The 18,469-nt window shown below is 53.7% G+C and overlaps 1 protein-coding gene across 1 annotated transcript in view; it reads right to left on the reverse strand.

Annotated features, from left to right (window-relative positions):
- Positions 1-18,469, reverse strand: part of MYOM2 (myomesin 2) — a 74,691-nt gene that overhangs the window by 42,128 nt on the left and 14,094 nt on the right. Inside the window, exons 7-13 of the mRNA XM_047092079.1 lie at positions 13,152-13,240; positions 13,025-13,075; positions 10,501-10,665; positions 6,224-6,385; positions 3,721-3,862; positions 1,496-1,695; positions 808-861 (exon numbers count right to left, since the gene is read on the reverse strand). Coding sequence (XP_046948035.1) covers positions 808-861; positions 1,496-1,695; positions 3,721-3,862; positions 6,224-6,385; positions 10,501-10,665; positions 13,025-13,075; positions 13,152-13,240 — 863 coding nt within the window. The remainder of the gene's footprint in view (positions 1-807; positions 862-1,495; positions 1,696-3,720; positions 3,863-6,223; positions 6,386-10,500; positions 10,666-13,024; positions 13,076-13,151; positions 13,241-18,469) is intronic.

Here is an 18,469-nt window from a genome sequence, read left to right on the forward strand (position 1 = left end):
CCTCCGGACGTTGGGTGTTCTTCTTGAGATACTAGAGAAAAATCATTTTAGGTGCAGAAGATTGCAAGCCTGGAGACCATCTGGGGGCAAATATAGAAATCAACGAAGGACCCCTCAGTCACGGCTCCCTGAGGACAGAGCGCTTGGACCACAGCGATTTCAAAGGAGGGCTTGCTCCAAAGTACGTGTCCTGAGGCTCCAAACTCAACTTGCTTCGTTTTTAAGCTTTTCATTGTTCTCTATGAACTGTCCTTGTAAGTCCACGTAAGATCTTTGGCTTTGTGATTCATAACGCCAGGTTCCCCTCCTTAATAAATTCATCCTCCTCCCTGTCTCTGAGAGAACTATCTAGGAGAAGTGTTCATAAAATCCAGTATAAATGAGGGAAATGCAAACTTTCGGACCGGGGATACCGACCGCAAGAACTCACTCCATTTCGGTTAAAATGCTGGAAATACAATCTTGGCTTAAAGGGAAAAACTAAAATAGTCCTCCACTAACGGAGTCTGAGAGAAGGGGCCCCAGCCTCGGCCGGTGATCAAGGCTCAGATTCAGTTTGATCTTCTCTGCACGCCCCCAGGAGAACGCCGTAGCGAACCCTACACGGAAGCAATGAGGCCCCGTGAGGACCCCTGGATTCTAATCCTCTCCTCGCTCTGCCTTGCTTGGGCTTCCTGACTTCTACAGGCCGTAAGCACGCAGGCCTGACCCGCGGGTTTTACGTTTACATGTAAAGCCTGTGCTGACCAGCTGATCACACTCGTCTCTACCTGCCACCCTGCATCCCCAGCCGAGGAGGCCACTTACCCTCAAGGTCGTCCTGATACATTACGACTTCTTTATCCCCCTCCAAATGGACCGCTGCAGAGAGAAAGGTTGGTGCTCAATTTGGCATCCGATGGTTTCCTGAAGAAAGCCCAGCTTCCCTAACCGAGCGTGGGATCCAAATCACCTCCGCGTTACGATTACAGCATACTCCCGACTCTACGGGAATCAGCGTAGGTATTCCGAACAGGCTTAAGAGTTAGTGCTTCCCAGATCTTTGTACCGGATCAGAAAGACCGGGGGGGGCGGGGGGGTAAGGAACACGTACGGGCTCACTTAAAACCATGACTGAGGGGCCCACCGTCCCATCCCTTTCGGGAATCTGGGTCGTGGGAAATTAAACTTCGGAAACAGAGCGGCCTGGTCTCAAAGCCTTCGGAGCCTTAGCATGTGTTGAGATCGCATCACCAACGGACTAAGAAAAGGCTAATTCTGAACCCAGCGATCTGGATTCCAGTGGAGGGGCATGAGGACGGCAGTGTGCGTTCGTGGTGAAGCACACGCGCCCGCCCGGCCGCCCCGCCCCTAACGTGGCCCCGGTGGACACACGGGTACCATGAAATATCACCGCCCCACGCTCGGCCCCGGGAGACGTTCTTAAGGCTCACATACAGCTGAGCACAGAAGACAATCCAAGACACGACTGGAGCTTGAAATCTGCACGGCCTACCTTGTAACCTCCTGAGGTCTACGGGGTCAAGGGCAGCCACGGCCTCGGAGACTCTGGAAGGCCTGCTGATGCCCGCGCTGTTGACTGCCCTCACGCGGAATATGTAAGACCTCCCTTCGAAAAGGCCTGTCACGGGGTATTTGCAGATTTTCACAGGTGCGTCATTGCACTGAACCCAATTGTCTGTCCCCACTTCACATCTGTGGATTACAAAAAGAGTAGAGAATAACAAATACATCAGCCTAGTAAATTCACTCAGGTCTATACATCTATTCTACACACATGTGACGTATCTAGGACAACCGTAACAGGAAAATACCTTGCGTTGGTAGAAACCGATGCTGGTGAAGTACTGATTTATGTCAAAAGTAGTACAAATAAACCATAAAAGACAAAGCTACTTAGGAAATGTGAAATAGATATAGTTATATATTTAAAAGCTTGATGACTTATAGCTTGAAAATCAGTTCCTGCCTTCAACCACATTTAGGCAAAATGACCTCGAAAGGTCACTCGAGGCGTATCCTTGATAGTCCTTTTTCCGACACACGTGGCGAAATCACAGGATGCCCTAAGCTCCCCAGCATGCCCCATGCCAGGGTGCAGGGGAGTGCCCCGCTGCCCGTCCCCCGCACGCCTCCCACCCTACTGAGCCCCGGGAGTGAACGGTCTCCAGCCCGATGGCTCAGTCTCTCCCGATGCCAGAAATACGTGTCTTTCAAGCGCGTCTCGTGTGGAATTTGGAAGTCTTTTGAAAACAGTTAAGTGCTGACCGGACACCTGGAAATGCAGAAGAGATCGGCCTCCATTTTTCACAGGCTGAGAAATTTCAGCACCAAAACGTCATGGCAAATTGCCAGGAGAACACAGCAAGTTCAGAGAAATCATTTTCGGAGCCATTCGGAGCCAGGCTGTATATTCGCTTTAAAGAATCAACTCTCTTTCTCACTCTTCGGAATTTTTAATGGAAGTTCTGCGACCCACACGTGCTAACCTGTTACAGGCAGAACGTGACATGGTCATAGCTGAGCGTCTGGCAGGGAACAACTTGGCTTAAATCAACGCCTGGCTGTTGCAGGACGGGAGGGAGCGTAGGGTAAGAGCTGCCTCCCCCGACCTGAAGTCCTGTTGTGTTTATCTTTGTCAATGAAGGAGAGAGGGGGTAGGTCATTAACTGCGAAGGGCCATGAAATTGTTTTCGCCAAACGGCTGAAAAAATTCTCAAATATCACAGGAAAACAGAAAATAGCTTTGTTTTAGTTTTTCATTTTTTAATTCAAGGTAAACCCTGACCGATGCCCTCTGCAAAAGCTGACCTTAGCGCTTCCAAATATCATCCCGATGGTGAATATTTTACCTAAACAAGCAGCTTTGTTGGTGTGGAAAAGGGAACTTAACAAACGTACTGACAAAAAAAAAAAAAAAAAAAAAAAAAAAAAAAAAGATTTGATTCTTCTGAAACAAACGTCTTATTTTACTGTGTTTTATACATACGGCACCTTAAATCCCTCCCCAGATGCATCATCTTCTGATAGATCCATAGCTTAGACCTTTTATCTTACTTCCAAATTCATTTTCTTTGACTACAGTTTTTCTCAGTGATTGGTGTGTGTGATTGAGGCATAAACTGCATGTGCAACAAATTCACCGACTCTGCTTGGTTTCCTTCCCAGGCCCTGAGCGCCACACCAAGTAAAGGAACATGAAAGAATTAAGACTCTGATGCGTTTTGTGATGATCCACATTTAAGTTATTAACTCAAAGGTGAAGTCCGATCTTCTGTACTTGAAATGTCAATAGATTTTTTTTAACTCGGCAACAAGAAGAAAACCTAATTTAATGGAGAGGAAGACTGGAATTTGGGTACGAATGGGCGGCCGCTCTTCCCAGCTACGCTTCACGCGGCCTGTCTTCTGCTCCGGCAGGAGGCGCGGGACTGAAGTTCTCCCCGCGTGCCGGGAGAAGCTGGAGGGCGTTCGGTACTGGGTGTCGGACAGGCAGGCAGAGCTCCAAGCAGCACATGCAGAAGTCTACCCGCCCTCGCCCCACCATTTGGTGATATCTTCCAACTATCCGGTCAGGAGCCTTAAATAACCATATAGTGACGTACCTGATCAAGAACGCTGTCATGAACTTGAGTTTAGAAGTATATCCAGAGACACCGTCCATGCCAACAATAATTTCAGGAACGTTCCCATCCCCGGAAGAAGACAACGGGCACTCACCGATCAATGAAATAGCCAATGACAGGGCTCTCCATGGTCGTGTTGGGCGGCTTCCAAGTCACGATGACATAATCGCGGTTTGCGTCATAGCACCGCAAGTCCATAGGCGCACCAGGAGCCCCGGTCACCAGTGGGTCTGCGTCTGCACCGGGGGGCGGGGGAGGGGAGGCATGAGGCTTGGGACACTGTCAAGCCTGTTCATGGCTCCTTCAAACTCAGACTTGTACCTACTCGACTCGATCTGACCCCTGCTTCATCCTCACGTCTAAATGACCTGACTTCTTTTTGACTATGATGGATTGGTGACAAGAAATACAAGCCTAGTTAGGAGGTTTTAAAGTCAACATGTTCTTCCCTCTATAAGATACTCAAGTCTATGATTTTTTTGTAATTGATTCCAAAATGGAAGGTCACCTTCTCTTGATAGTGGATTATCCCATAAGGTCATGTCAAAAACTAACCAATGAAATGATAATAGTGTGGCCTTTTTAACACCTGAGAAATATTACCTTAGACGCTTTTATCTTTCAAAATCCTTCGGAGATTGAGGATTTAAACCTTCCTTTTTCTGCAAGCTGTGAGCAAATGTTTAGGTCCACACGACACTCACTCTTTCATGGGCCACTCGTGACCATGGTGCACATTAAGTTTTATTTTCAGGTTTTAATTACAGGAGCACTGAGGCCAGCAGAGCTATTCAGAAAGTGGATATGCCAAACATTGAATTTCCTTATCTACAATCTGTATTTATTCCGTAACCATGACTGTCACATTCTCTTGTTCGAGGCATATTAAAAGCTAAGCGTTTCGTGACATTGAGCCAAATATTTTTCTCTCCCATTCAAAATCCTCAGAAAGTAATCAGAACAGTAAAACTCCCCCCTACGTGCATTATTTTCCTCCTGCTGGTGGTGCTGAATAAGCAAGGCGATTTCGGCTATGCTGTATTTATTGCATTTTTATGGGGCGAGACATCTTGCCAGAAGGCGTACAGGAGAACGGGAGGGACACTTTAATGCCCACCTAATAAAAATGGTAAAACTTCACAGAAGGGCCTAAAACCCCGGCCCTGCAGGTTTATGCCATCTTGTGGGAGTGGGGAGGGGGAGGGTATTTGTTTTACATTTATTCCTTTTTTTTTTTAAGTTATAATACTCCCTGATGATACAGCCCTTTCTTGCGCTCTGACGGCTCCAGTGGAAAACAGAGTATGCTGATGGGACCATCCCAGGCACATATAACCAGAGCTGGCGGCAGGCACAAAGGTGCCCGGAACACCGAGTGCAGGTCAGGCTGGGCAGCCCGTCCGAATGGAGGGGCTCAGGACAGCAGCACCGGACAACTAGAGCGGAAGTGTTCTGGGATCTTCGGCGGGGCTCAGCTGGGCCCTGCGGAGGAGGGCCTCCAAGCTGGAGGCCACAGGGGTCTGGGAGTAGATACAGGGAAAAGGGCTCTGCCAGGTGAAGAGAAAAGCCCGGGGGCTGTTGAGTGTCCAAGGGAAGGCTCCAGCTGAGGGTCCAGACACCTGACCCCCTGCCCCTCCAGCCTGGAGAAGTCCCCCAGGCCTCTGAGCCTCCACATTTGCATTTGGGAAACTGAGAGTAACAGCCCTTGCTAACAAAATGCGCCTAAGAATTGTAGGGTATATACACATACTTGTGGGGGTGTGTGTGTGTGTGTGTGGACGTGCACATGCACACCTGTGTGCACACATACACAGACACATACATACACTGCATACGTATGATATACATAATTTTGTCCATTTCATGTGTCCACGTGTCCGTTTTGTACAGGATAGATATACGATGTGTACGCATATGACACGTCCACGTATAAACGTGCACATACACATACACACACCTCCGTGCCCGCGTGTGATAGGGATTCATAGATCATGTACAGAACGTGTGACCCCGTGGCTGGTATGCCATGACTTTGTCCTCAATTCCATGAACTGGGAGTCAGGAAGCCCCCGGCGGGACCACGTGAGGAAGAAAGGGGACAGCCCGCAGACTGCTGGATGTCAAGCCCTTTGCAGGTGCCAATGCCACGCGGGCGTCCTACCCACACACTCGCTGGAGGCAGTGGTGACAACAGCAGCCCTCCCCTCCCGGCCTGTCCTCGCGAGTGCGCCCAGAGGCGATGAGGGGCGCCCCCCCTGGAGCCCCCTACTCCGGGGCCCCCTCAGCTCTACAACGCTCTCGAGAATTAGAAACGCAGGCGTATTCATGCTGGAAAGCCGTCTCATAGATTCTATCGATTTATCAACGGAGAGACAAAAATGGAGACTCTGATCTGTTCCCAAGTGTAGTCAGGGACTCGTTGTCAGGACAGGAGCTGACACGCAGGACAGGGAACGCTCGCGTCACGTCAGGAGGCTCCGAGGAGCAGAGTGAGTGACCCCACACACGCACCTGCTCCGGCCTAGCCCCTGTGAGGTCCCAGCCTCCCGCGCTCACGCCCTGACTGTGCCCCCCTCGCCCCTGGAGGCTCCACGTACCGCAGACAAACAGGAAGGCGCTGTGCTCGCTGATGCCCCCTCTGGACACAATCCTCAAGGTGTACAGACCCTCGTCGTCCTTGTTCAGGTGGCTGAACGACAGGGAGGCCTGGCCTTCGCCGAAGAACATCTTGGTCCACTTGGACTCCTTCACTAGCACATCTGAAAGAGCGTGCAACACGGGATCGCCTCAGAAACCGTCAAGGAGATCGGACGATGAAAATGCACAACGTGTCCTGGCCGGGCGGCGGGACACAGAGGAAGGGAGCCTCAGCCTCACAACGACCCGAGGGCGTGTGACACGCCAGGAGCACACACAGCGGCCCGTCGGGAGGACGGGGGCATCCTCAGGACAGGACCGAGGCCCGCACTCGGGGTGCGCAGACACCCGGCGCGTCTCCGCGGGGACGGCGGGTCGACCTGGGCTCAGAGCTCCCGGCCGCGTGACTGCTGTCTGCCTGCCCCGCCCCACCCGCACCTAACCACGTGGTCTAACCCCCGCGGTCTAACCACGGCCACGGCTTCCTCGCAGGTAACACTCTCCTGGGCGGAAAGCTGGCCTGGGAAAGACCCCGCCCATGCGCCTCAGCAAAGAAAGTACAAGCACCGACAAACCATCCTTCAGAGGCCGTGAAGCGAAAAAGGCGGCTGCGGAAAAAGAGCAGATGAAACCACAAAGCGGCGAAGAACACCCACTCTGGAAATCAAGGAAACACCGGACGAGCGATCCTCGTCCGCCTCCTAATTTGGCTACATCCACGCTTGGGAAGGGCAGAGAGACCCCGCCACCCGCCTCCCGGGGGAGAACAGCCACACGGGGTGAGTCTGAGGACAGGCACACCGTTTGGGGCACAAGCACAAGTTCCAAGAACGTGTCCCAGGGGGTGACAATTTCATTCAAGAACTGTCCCCGGGCACCTGGCGGGCTCCGTCAGTTAAGCATCTGACTCTTGACTTTGGCTCAGGGCACGATCTCACCGTTCGTGGGTTCAAGCCCCACATCGGGCTCCATGCTGGCAACACAGAGCCTGCTTGGGAGTCTCTCTCTCTCCTTCTCTCTCTGCCCCTCCCCTGCTCGCTCCCTCCCTCCCTCTCAAAATAAATAAGCTCTAAAAAAAAAAACAGAATTGTTCCTAATGGGAAAAATAAAGACCAGCTCAAGCCCTGAGACCGAGGACAAATACGGACCATCCTACAATGGGATACGGTGCCCCAGAGCCAATGACATCAAACAACTACTGTTACGGAGACACGGTGTGGCCTTTTGCGAAATGAAGAAAAGGAGAGTTGTAAGTGAATGTATCTTCCCTGTTTTAACATGTATGTACACATACAAGATATATTCTACAGCCAAGTGGTAAGAGTAATTTTGGGGATGGGGCACCCGGGTGGCTCAGTGGGTTGGGCGTCTGACTTCAGCTCAGGTCATGATCTCATGGTTCGTGAGTTCGAGCCCCGCGTCGGGCTCTGTGCTGACAGCTCAGAGCCTGGAGCCTGCTTCCGATTCTGTGTCTCCCTCTCTCTGCCCCTCCCCTGCTTCTGTGCGCTCTCTCTCTCTCCCTCTCTCAAAAATAAACATTAAAAAGAAAAAAATTTCTAAAAAAGAGTAATTTTAGGGTGAGAAAAATTACAATTTAGGGGTTTTTTTTGCAAAAAACAGACACGACATTTGTATAAGAAAAAAGTTACTTGTGTATTTTCCATTTTAAAAACAGGCTTGTCTCAGGCTTGACTGGCAGGCTCAGGAGTGCATTGCCCGACAAAGTACCCTGCTGCACACAGTAGGACTTTCCCTTCCTGGAGCCCAAGAGGCGAAGCCCCACTCAGCAGCACTCTGTCCCGACAGCATGGAGCCTGCTGGGATTCTCTCTCTCTCTCCCCTACTCTCTGCCCCTCTCCCCTTCACACTCTTTCTCAAATAAAAATAAAAAATATTTTTTAAAAGTTTTAAGTATCATAAAAATAGAAAAGTTTAAAATATTTTATCACTTTTTCTCTCTTATCCAGAGGAACTAGCACAGAACCTGATACACAGTAAGTACAATATAAATATAAATATGATATAAAAATATAACGTGATTTAATACAAAATACAACGTTAAAATGTAACACTCCAGAAAGAAGTGAGTGAGATAGGATGATCAAGTCATTGGAGTGGAGGGGGAAGGCTCCCCAGGCCGCAAGCCAGTGCGGGGGGCCTTGCGGGCGCCCGGGTCTTAGACCTCCAGCCTCCAGAAGTGTGGGAGGTCCGTCCACCGTGTAAGCCGCCCGGCCGTGGTATTTCTGTCAGCGCAGCCGGGATGGACTAAGACACCAGGCTATTCCCGGCAGGATGCTGTCGTGGCTCGTGCTCTCGAGGACCTGTCTGTCCCCACAAAGTCCCTCACGCGCCATAGGGAATGCACAGCACGTACGTATGTGACTTGCTTGCAGTCACATGTATTTAAGACCAGGGCCCATCAGCTGGAGTGGCATGTCTAGCCAGGAGCCAGTCCCCCGACCAGAGGCCCACGCCACCACGGGCTCCATAAGCATCTCAGGACTTGCCAAATCGGCCTCAAGTGCAAATCACACCCAAGGGTGGGTCTCGGGTTTTAATATGAGTAAACTTGGTTCTCCCTCCTCCTGTTAGATTAGAGTTCTAATCCATCTTAACTTGTGTCCCCAATTCCACACGTCCCGTTTGCACGGTGCACCTGCCGTGCCTCACGGAGGATAGCATTCCTCGGGCTGACATCACCTTGGGGTTTACCAGCCACCTGGAGCCTCACGGCTCATTAATTTTATTTTTTTTTATTTATTTTTTTATTTTTTTTTTCAACGTCTTTATTTATTTTTGGGACAGAGAGAGACAGAGCATGAACGGGGGAGGGGCAGAGAGAGAGGGAGACACAGAATCGGAAACAGGCTCCAGGCTCCGAGCCATCCGCCCAGAGCCTGACGCGGGGCTCGAACTCACGGACTGCGAGATCGTGACCTGAGCTGAAGTCGGACGCTTAACCGACTGCGCCACCCAGGCGCCCCACAGCTCATTAATTTTAAAGGGTAAAAAAAAATCCCAAAATCTCCTTGCACTTTAATGTCTACAAAGAAGCCACTGATAAGTCTCTACCGGTTCCCTCTTGAGTACTAAAGCCCGTGAAGATCTTACCGTGACTGTGCACGCGGGGCGTCTGGCACAGCTAAGCCCCCTAATGCCACAAGGCCCCAGCTCGCCACGGGGACAGGCCAGGCACTGGCTCCGAGCACAAGTTCTCCGCACACAGGTCAAGGCCAGGAAAGTGCCGCGTCACTCGGATGCCAGGCGCTTCCCCGTCACTAGGAAACCCTCCAAAGCTGACATCACTATCCTCCGGGGACATAATGAAAACTTTCCTCAAACCTATGTCATTCTCCACAGAAGAAGTAAATTAGAATCTTGGAACTCAAGTTAGACCTCCTGTCTTAAATTAGAACTACAGAGGGTAAATTAAATCCCGTCTGTCACCACAGAGTGTCCCCCTCCCTCCCTCGGCTCCGCTCAGACTGGACACGTGGTCCTTGCCATGTATTTGGCAAAGCGTCACGTTCTGGGACATTTCTTACACTTTAAAAAGACACGGCTTTATATTTCTATTTTCCTGCAGCCGGATTATAAATACCTTGTGGGCAGGCTGGCCTACGTCCCTGTCATATTTTGCACCGTGTTAGGGCCCAAGAAGAGATAAGCAGGCCAGTCGCACTGGCTGCACAGAAAACCGGTTTCTGTTAGGAGCCCCAGGGCAGACACGATGAAGGAAAACCCTCTCGCACCGTCCCTGCACCGCGCAGGACAGCCGTGCACGCTGGGAAGGAGCGCGGCGTCTGCCCCAGTCCTGCTGCGCAGGAAGCACCTTGAACAAGCCCCTTGTCGCAGCGCCCACCTGTCGCAGGGAGCCACAACCCCATCCCCGTCTCGGGTCCGCGTGGAAGAAGGGTGTCACATTCAACACACAGTCCAACACACAATAAATGGCGGGGGTTGTTTTAGCCAAGGAGGAACATGAAGACACAGACACCTCGCTTCTTCTTAACCCCAGAAAGACCCTTCTTAGGCAGCTATAAAGATCTCCTGTGCCTCCTCTAAATTCGGGCACCCCCGTTAACCTCTCACACGCCGGGGTGCAGGTCAGGGTCCGTGGCAGGCTCCCGGCTCTCCCCAGTCTCCCTGCTTGCCGTGCTGTCTGCAGCGACCACGGCGGGGACACGAACGCCCAGGGGTGTCCCCGGTCGGGGGGTTGTCCCCACATCACACTCACCATCCCGGTACCACTCGGCACGCGGCTGCACCCTCTTCAGCTCCGGCGTCACCAGCAGCGTGCACTTGAGAGTGACAGTCTCGCCTTCCCTCCTGAAGGTGACTCCAAATTTCTCCAGAAACTGGACGTCAAAGTGCATGTATGGGATCACGGACGAAGGGGGCACTGCGCAGAGAGAGCGGGACAGCGTTACGGCGGCAGGCGCAGCCATTCCCAGCCCAGCAGGTGCACAGCAGGCCATGACCGCGAAAGTCCCCCAATCCACCATCACACATCCCGTCCTCGAGAGAGGTGCGTGATGGGATAGACTGGTGTCCCCCAAAGTCACGTGTCAAAGCCCTAAGCCCCAGAGAGAAGGTATGAGGAGGTGGGGTCTTGGGAAGGGGAGGAGTTCTAGATCAGGCCATGAGGGTGGGCTCCGTGATGGGACTAGCGTCCTTATCAGGACAGGCAGACGCTCGGGCTCTCTCTCCTCCGTGTGCGGACGCGGTGAGAAGGCGCCGTCCGCACAGCTGGAAGGGGGCCGCAGCCGCTGGGCCGACACAGTGATCTCTGACTTCTGAGATCCGTGAGTAGACGCGTGAGGTTGAGGCCCCCAGCGTGTGGTCGTGTCCTGGCAGCTGAGCTCACTAACCCACTCCCAGAGAACCAGAAGACCCGTCCTGGAGAGGAGCGGACCCTCTGTGACAGAGGGGACAGAAACAGGCGGGACAGGAGGCAACCCGGAGTCTGAACCACAGGTAAGAGTAAAGGGTTTGAATCCTGCATCGACCCCACATGGGGGGCTCTCTCGTCGTCAGAATGAACTGTGGCACATTCATCAACTGAATGCCGTTTATGCTGCAGACAAAATGGATTAACCAGATCCAGAGGCACCGAGACTGAATCTCAAAAATACACTGTTTAGTGGAGGGGGCAGTATTTTAGAAAGAAAGTGCACAGTAAATTTTCGAAATAAAAACCACCTGTGACTGAGAAACACATGCCTGCAGGGAAGATGTTTTTAAGGAGCTGGGAGCTTCAAGGTGATGGTTTCTTCTTGGAGGAAGACGGGTGAGGGGAAGGAGGGAAGGATTGTGGAGATTCCTCAACTCCTGATAGTTTTGTTCCCTAAAAACACCCGAGGGTCACCGAAGTGTCCATTTGAAAATGCTTAGCTTTGTGTTCTGCCAACTGGACTCCAGTTTTTTAAAAATAACTGAAAAAAGTGGGAAAATATTCACATCTGCTGAACACGGGTGGTGACCAACTGCACAGCGTCTATTATGTCACGGTCCGTGCATATCAGTATGTCATAGATACCGCAGAGGTTTTACTCGAGCAGACACAATTTTAACCAACAGAGGAACCCCGGGGGACGGGACCAGGGAACAGCCCCCAAGGTCCCTTCTGGCTCCACCGGTGCCTCAGGGCCATCCTCCCAGCGGGCTCCACATGGTCCCTGGAACCCAGGGGACACCGTCAGACGTCTCCCCAACACACACGTTCTCGGGCCTCCCTGCCTCTCCACCTGTCGGCTCTGAACTTGTCCTGCTCGCTTGCTAATGGTCTTCGACAACCCCCGAGGGAAGGGCACGAGCCAATCCAATACCTGACCCAGAAATGGCCAAGGGCCGACCACACACAAGTGTCCAGCGGCTGCCAGAAAGGCTTTCCCCTCGGGCACCCGACCCGAAGTCAGGTCTTCACCGACACTTGACCTGTAACATCTCCACCTCCCGTCAGGGTAAAATGAAAGCTGCTGCGGAATCACACGATTATTCTTTTGGAGGGTCAGGTCAACCCCAAACCTCACTCCCATCCCGTGAAAAAGCCACGGTAAGTCACTGAGTCAGCCTGCCAAGTCCTGGTCCTGGAGATGCTACGGACACGGCTCCCTTCTCCACCCTCACCCGACTCGGGCCACCCCAGCTTCCTGGCCTTCTGGCTTGACACCAGCCCTGGGACTCAGGAAGACACTCGACTTGCCTCATCAGGGGCCCACCTCGGTCGCCTTGGAAACAGGGGGCCCGCCGGTGGCCTCCAGTCCCCAAGCCCCGCAGAGGAGCTGACAGCATCAGACACGTGTCCACAGTGCAGAGAGGGAGAACCTTCCCAACAGGTAAGCGAAAGAGCCGGGTCCGAAGTCACAGGGGCTACGGGCATCACACACAGCGGGAAGGGAGCGTCCACCATTTAAAGGCAGGGCCCCGAGCCAGCTTCTGAACGTCATCTGCCACACGCCGTCACCCTGCTCGACGGTGGCTGTTTGCTATAAATGGGCCCTGTGGCAACAGCACGCATTCAGGTCAAAGATCTGGATTCCGTGTTGTCCCCAATCCAAAGGTGTGAGGTCCGTCAGTTTCACCAGCGTCTCAGAATTCTACCTCGCCACAGAGTTACGTGGGGACAGCCTGTCAGCATACTAGCAGTGCCAGCAAACACACGGCTTTCAGAAACGATTCGACCCTCAGAAAACGACTTTTTAACTCTGTGCTGTGTCGCCACGCGTTTTTCTGCACAAAAAGGAAAACAGCGGACTTACATCCGATAGGGAGTCCCACCGAACGGAACGGCTCCTCGTCTCCGTGGAACCCTGCAAGACAAGCCGCTGAAGGGCACGGGGGACGGGAGGCGCCAAGGCGTGCCCGCACCCCGGGAGGACAACTCACTTCTCACGACCACGGCAGCGTTGGTCGACACCTGTCCGTACCCGTTTGTGGCCACCGCGGAGTACGTTGCTGTGTCGTCAAAGTTCGCCCTTGGAGGAGAGAAAGCAAGGTCACGCCCTGAATGCACTGTGGGACTGTTCTGCAGGGGCCGGTGACCCTAATCTGAGCGCAAGGTTCCTCGAAAGACACGCGTGTGACCCAGATCCTTTGTTCGTGAGTGGTTTGTTTAAGAACAATGCCAGCTCTGTCTGTGGAACGAGCTGTTAATTATAGACACGGCAAGGTCTGATCCCAGACTATGGCTTCCCTGTCCTCGAGGAAAACAGTAGTACAGATGCTTCTCCATCTCCTCGACTGCATTCTCAAGGGGAAGTCTATGTTCCCCTCTGGCTCAATTTTTCTTCCTCTATAGGATTCGTGGCTTTATTTTGCCAATGGGAAGGCCCCCCGACCTCCACCACAGGGAAAACTAACTCCACCTCACTCCACACCCGGGGTTCCCATGTGGACGGGAGAGTATTTCCCAAGCCCCAAAATAACAGATACGAAGCACCCACTTGGGGGTGTTTTGAAGGTGTCGAACTGGACCCAGCCCAGGCAGCCACCCCCAGGGCCATAGGGACGATGGACACCCACCTCCAGAAAGAACCGTGACCCAGGAACCACCAGACCCCAGCTTCTCCAGGCTGGAGCCCCTCCGCACCCCCCCCCCAAAACTGATCTGGAAAAAGTTGAAGCTTCCCAGCAGAATACAGAAAATGTCACAGAGACCACGGATATAGGCAGGAAATTGAGCCCCAACACGGGGCTCAAACTCACGAACCACAAGGTCATGACCCGCGCCGAAACTGAGAGTGGGATGCTTAACCAACCGAGCCACCCCGGCGCCCCAAGCCATTTCGTTTTCATAAATGCATTCTGCAGACAGGAGGGTATCCTGCGTCTGGGAACAGCCCCACACCTGCCCCTGGAGGCCGCACCCCCACCGGCAACAGCACGGCACAGCCGAGGCCACACGGAGAGAAGCACGGGGGTCTGTGAGAACCGCCGGGTCAGGGTGTCCCGACCCTGCGCCACGTGCAGAGCGGGGAGACCGGCCGCCACAGGAACACGGGTCCTCAGGGAGCACGGATGGGGAGGCCACTTAGCGCTGTCCAGTTGGGCATCGTGAATCTCTTTCCTGTCTCCTTGGCCTCCTGGACTTCGTACCGGTGGTCCTCAGGCTGCGCCCCGTGGTTTACAAACCAAATCTTCCCATTTTGTCTTCAATGTATATTTTAGCAGTTTTTCAAAGTACGGCAGGGGTGCCTGGGTGGCTCAGATGGTTAAGTGTCCGACTTCAGCTCAGGTCACGATCTCACGGCTCGTGGGATCGAGCCCGAGTAGGGCTCTGTGCTGACAGCGTGTAGCCTGCTTGGGATTCTCTCTCCCTCTCTCTGCCCCTGCCCCACTCCATCACGCACATGCACGCGCTCTCTCTCTCTCTCTCTCTCTCTCTCTCCATCAAAGTAAATAAAGTTTAAAAAGAAAGATTCTTTAAAAAGTGCAGCAACCACAGGCACTCGGCAAGCGGTGCTGGGATATTAGGAGCTGGCAGACGGGTCACGTCAGATCCTCGCCTTCGCTCCACCTGCCTGACGAGTTCATCCGCTGACTTTGTAACGGATAGATAGCACCCGCCTTAAACTTCTCAAGTACGTCTACCGTGCACCTGCCCTTCACTCAGGTGACTCTGACAATCAAATAAAACGACGTATCTGAAAACATTTGTAGTTTGTAGGACCGTCCCTCGCTCGTGCGTTATTCATTAAAACGTATTAGCAGAGCTCCCGGACCCAAGTTCGAAGATGCTTCCCTGCTGGCTCCATGACTCGGGCTCTCTCCTCTGCCTCCACGTTCCAACAAAGCAAAACAGACTTCTAAGCGTTTTGAGAACTGCAATTAATTGCTCTTTCGTTTCTCTGTGGGTGGAACGGCCAGAAGGGACAGGGGAAGGGAATGCGCCTTGTGACAGAGTCCCTGGAAACAACTCGGAGAAGGGAAGGAAGGGGCAGGGTGAGTCCTGCAGGGCAGGACCCAGCCAGGCAGCAACTTCTACAAGATTCCGAGCTCGAGCTCGTGTCTCAGCCGAGAATAAGAGACGGAGGGGAGCTCCCTGACACATTAGCACTGACAGGTTGTCAAGGGACCAATTATCACTTAGTACTTAGCGGCAGGGATGGGGCTGGGGAGGAGGAAGCCGGTACTTAGGAGCTGGAACCTTCCTCGGTGACACATAGACTGATTGTGCATGTGCTCGTGTGCATTTATCCAGAACAGGGTCCACGGCGCTCGTCCGGGGTGCGAGGAAGTCCATACGCCCAAGTATCCAGACGCCCCGATTTACTGCAACCGTCCGGGGGGGGCGTCCCGCACGGGTGCTGGCCGTGGATAAGTCGACACTTGGTCTTACGTTTACTTGTATCTCGTTGCTTTCGCGTTTCCCCTTTGCAAACGTTTTATGTTGCATAAAAAACGCCGGGACATCGAGAGGCTGTAAGGAAGCGTCCCTGGGTGTCTGGGGGTCCTGCTCACACACGCTGCCCCGTGCTGCTGCTGCGTGCGGGCTGCGGGAAGGACGGTGTCTGGGGCACTGCAGCAGCGTGGAAGCAGAGGGTGGACGGGCCGGGCACGCAGATTTTGAGCAGACTGTACCCAACTCAAAATTCTGTCCAGCCTTCCCACGTTCTCTCTCTCCTCCCCCAGGAGGCCGCACCGGGAGGTGGCATTGGGCAATCCCCTCCCCATCCTCCGCCACCCCCACCCCCCGGGGCAGAGCCTGCTTCCGGCCTGTCCTTCACGCGGTGGGAAACTGCAAGCGAGTGATTAAGAGGCAAACGGTTTTATTTTCTGTTGGGACAGGTTGCCGGAACAGACAGAGGGGGGGTTCCTTTGGTCCCCGTCTGTACAAACTTCCCGGGGGCACTTCTGTGTCTCAAAGTCTTGATCTGAACTGCCTCGCAAAGGACTCATGATATTGTATCTAGTTTAAAGAGGACGGACGAATGTTTCAGTGGTCTGTGGCCTGCCCTGGCTACTCTGGCCCAATGTCCTTACGCGGGAGTCACCATTTGACTCGAATCAGAGTTTGCATATGGAAGTCTAAAGAAAGTGCAAGAGGAGGTCAGCCGTGCTGAGCTCAGCAGGCATGGGGGGGGGGGTGCTACAAAGCAAACGGGAGCCAGATCCCTCTAAACGCTCTCATTACACTATGAGAGCAGCATTAAAATTCCCTGAAGAAACAGGACGCGCACGATGAGTCCCCAGAGAAAATCTTACGAGCGTATAAAATAGTGTCGAATTCGAGCAGCACCAAAGGGTCAGAAGCTTCCCTTCCGGCACTTTAAGAACTCACACGGCCGCCAAGGAGTATTCCTGGAGGTGAACGTCACTCCTGCGGCCACGAAGGAAGAGCTCGCAACCCCCGCCCCTCCCGCCCCTGCCCTCCCAACAGACGTGGCCAGCACATTCCCCACCACTCGGAACGGCCACAGATCAAATGATGGCAGGTCAGCACTTTGGAATGAACAGCTGAGCCCAGCGGCAGCTGCGGGGGCCCCCCCACCTCCACTCTGTGTCTGAAGAAGGTTCACGCTGCCTCTGCCCAGAGGGTCCCGACCCAGGCCTATCTGGGTTCATGAACTGCGGATGACGGCATCCGGAGCCCTTCGAGGATTTATCAGTCTGTTTGGTCCAAAGCCTGTACAAATTTAAACGTTTTGGGGCCTCTGGGCGGCTCAGTCGGGGGAGCGTCCAACTCTTGATTTCGGCCCAGGTCATGATCTCACGGTTCGTGGGATCAAGCCCTGCGTGGGGTTCTGTGCTGACAGCACAGAGCCTGCTTGGGATTCTCTCCTCTGTCTGCCCTTTCTCTCTCTCTCTCTCTTTCAAAAAGTAAATAAGCATTTTTTAAAAATTTCAAAGTTTCATACTTGAGAGTAGAAAGTGGTTTTTCCTCTTAAAACTGTCCTTACCCCGCGGCTGGAGGGGAGCCGGCTGGATCGTCAGCCTGAGCCTCGTAACCCTCACCGGCCACGACGCACCCCGGGCCAGAGAAGAGATGTCCCCGAGCACAAACGCACCCCCCAAATGAGGGCGGGCGTTCTCCTTCTACACAGCGTGGCTCTCTGTCCACTAAAGTTTCGTGAATCGTGGAAACCAGAGGAGAGAAAATTGCAGCAAGGGGCCAGGGCATTCCAATGCCCCAGGCGAGGAGACCCTGACCCTCTGTGCGTGCTTGCACCTAGACCCGCCCCCCTTCTGCCTGCTCATCTCAGCGGCCCCCCTTTCCACGAGCACCCCGCCTCCAATCTGTCACACTTCCTGTCGTTCTCTCTCCAGAACCCGTGTAGAGCCCACGCCCTTCTCGCCAGCCACGGCATGGCCACCAGCACTCAGCCCTGCCTTCCGTTCAGAGCCAGGCTTTAGACCCTTTCAAGACACGGGTCAGATCTTCCACCGCCCCCCTCAAAGTCCTTGCCACGGCCCACGGCGTCCGTGTGGCCCTCACGGTCCCGGCCCTATCTCTGACCTCCTGTCCCTCGCTGGCCACAGCCCAGACCAGCCCGAGGGGCTGGGACACAACCTCTCGGAGCCTCTGCTGCAGCTGCCGCCTCGGGCCGGCACCCTCGTGGCCCAACTCCCCATCTATCCCATTCACCATCTCCTGTAAGCCTTGTTCAGAAGATGTCTTCTCAGGGAGGGCTGGCCTGGCCACCCCACTTAACCCCACAACCTAGCCCACCCCCACACCAAGAGACCCCCATTCCCCACGCCCAGTACCACAGCCTCCTGATTTACTCTATAATTCACTATTTTATTACGCTTACGGTTCACGTCCTTATGCCAGCACGTAAGACCTCAGAGATGAGGACCTCAGTTTTGGTCCTGTATCCCAAGCATGTGGACCAGTGCCTGGTACACAGTAGGCTGTCAATAAACAGCACCAGTAGGCCCATGAGGCCAGAACCTCCAGCTTCCTGAAAGAGCCTCATATTTACCTGGCAAAACAGGGTAACGACTTGTCAGGTGCTTCCACGTTCATTACCGTCTTCTAACACCTGTTCTAAGTAATCTGTAGGTGCAGTGACAGTTCTGGTGACGGGGAACCTTCCGGGCCTCCAGAGGCACATACCGGGCCGCGCGTGACTGACGAGGAAGCCGGCCTCGCGTGTTGGGGGGGGGGGGGGGGCGGACAGGCAGCCTGGGGCTGACAGCCAGCCGGCCCCCCGTGCGGTGCGGTCCTGAGTGCTGGGTGGCCGGTGCCCGGGGGGCTCACG

The sequence above is a fragment of the Lynx rufus genome, unplaced genomic scaffold, assembly GCF_022079265.1.
Source record: "Lynx rufus isolate CCGP_SWC_20201006 ecotype Redwood Valley unplaced genomic scaffold, mLynRuf1.p SCAF_3, whole genome shotgun sequence".
Taxonomy (NCBI): Eukaryota; Metazoa; Chordata; class Mammalia; order Carnivora; family Felidae; genus Lynx; species Lynx rufus.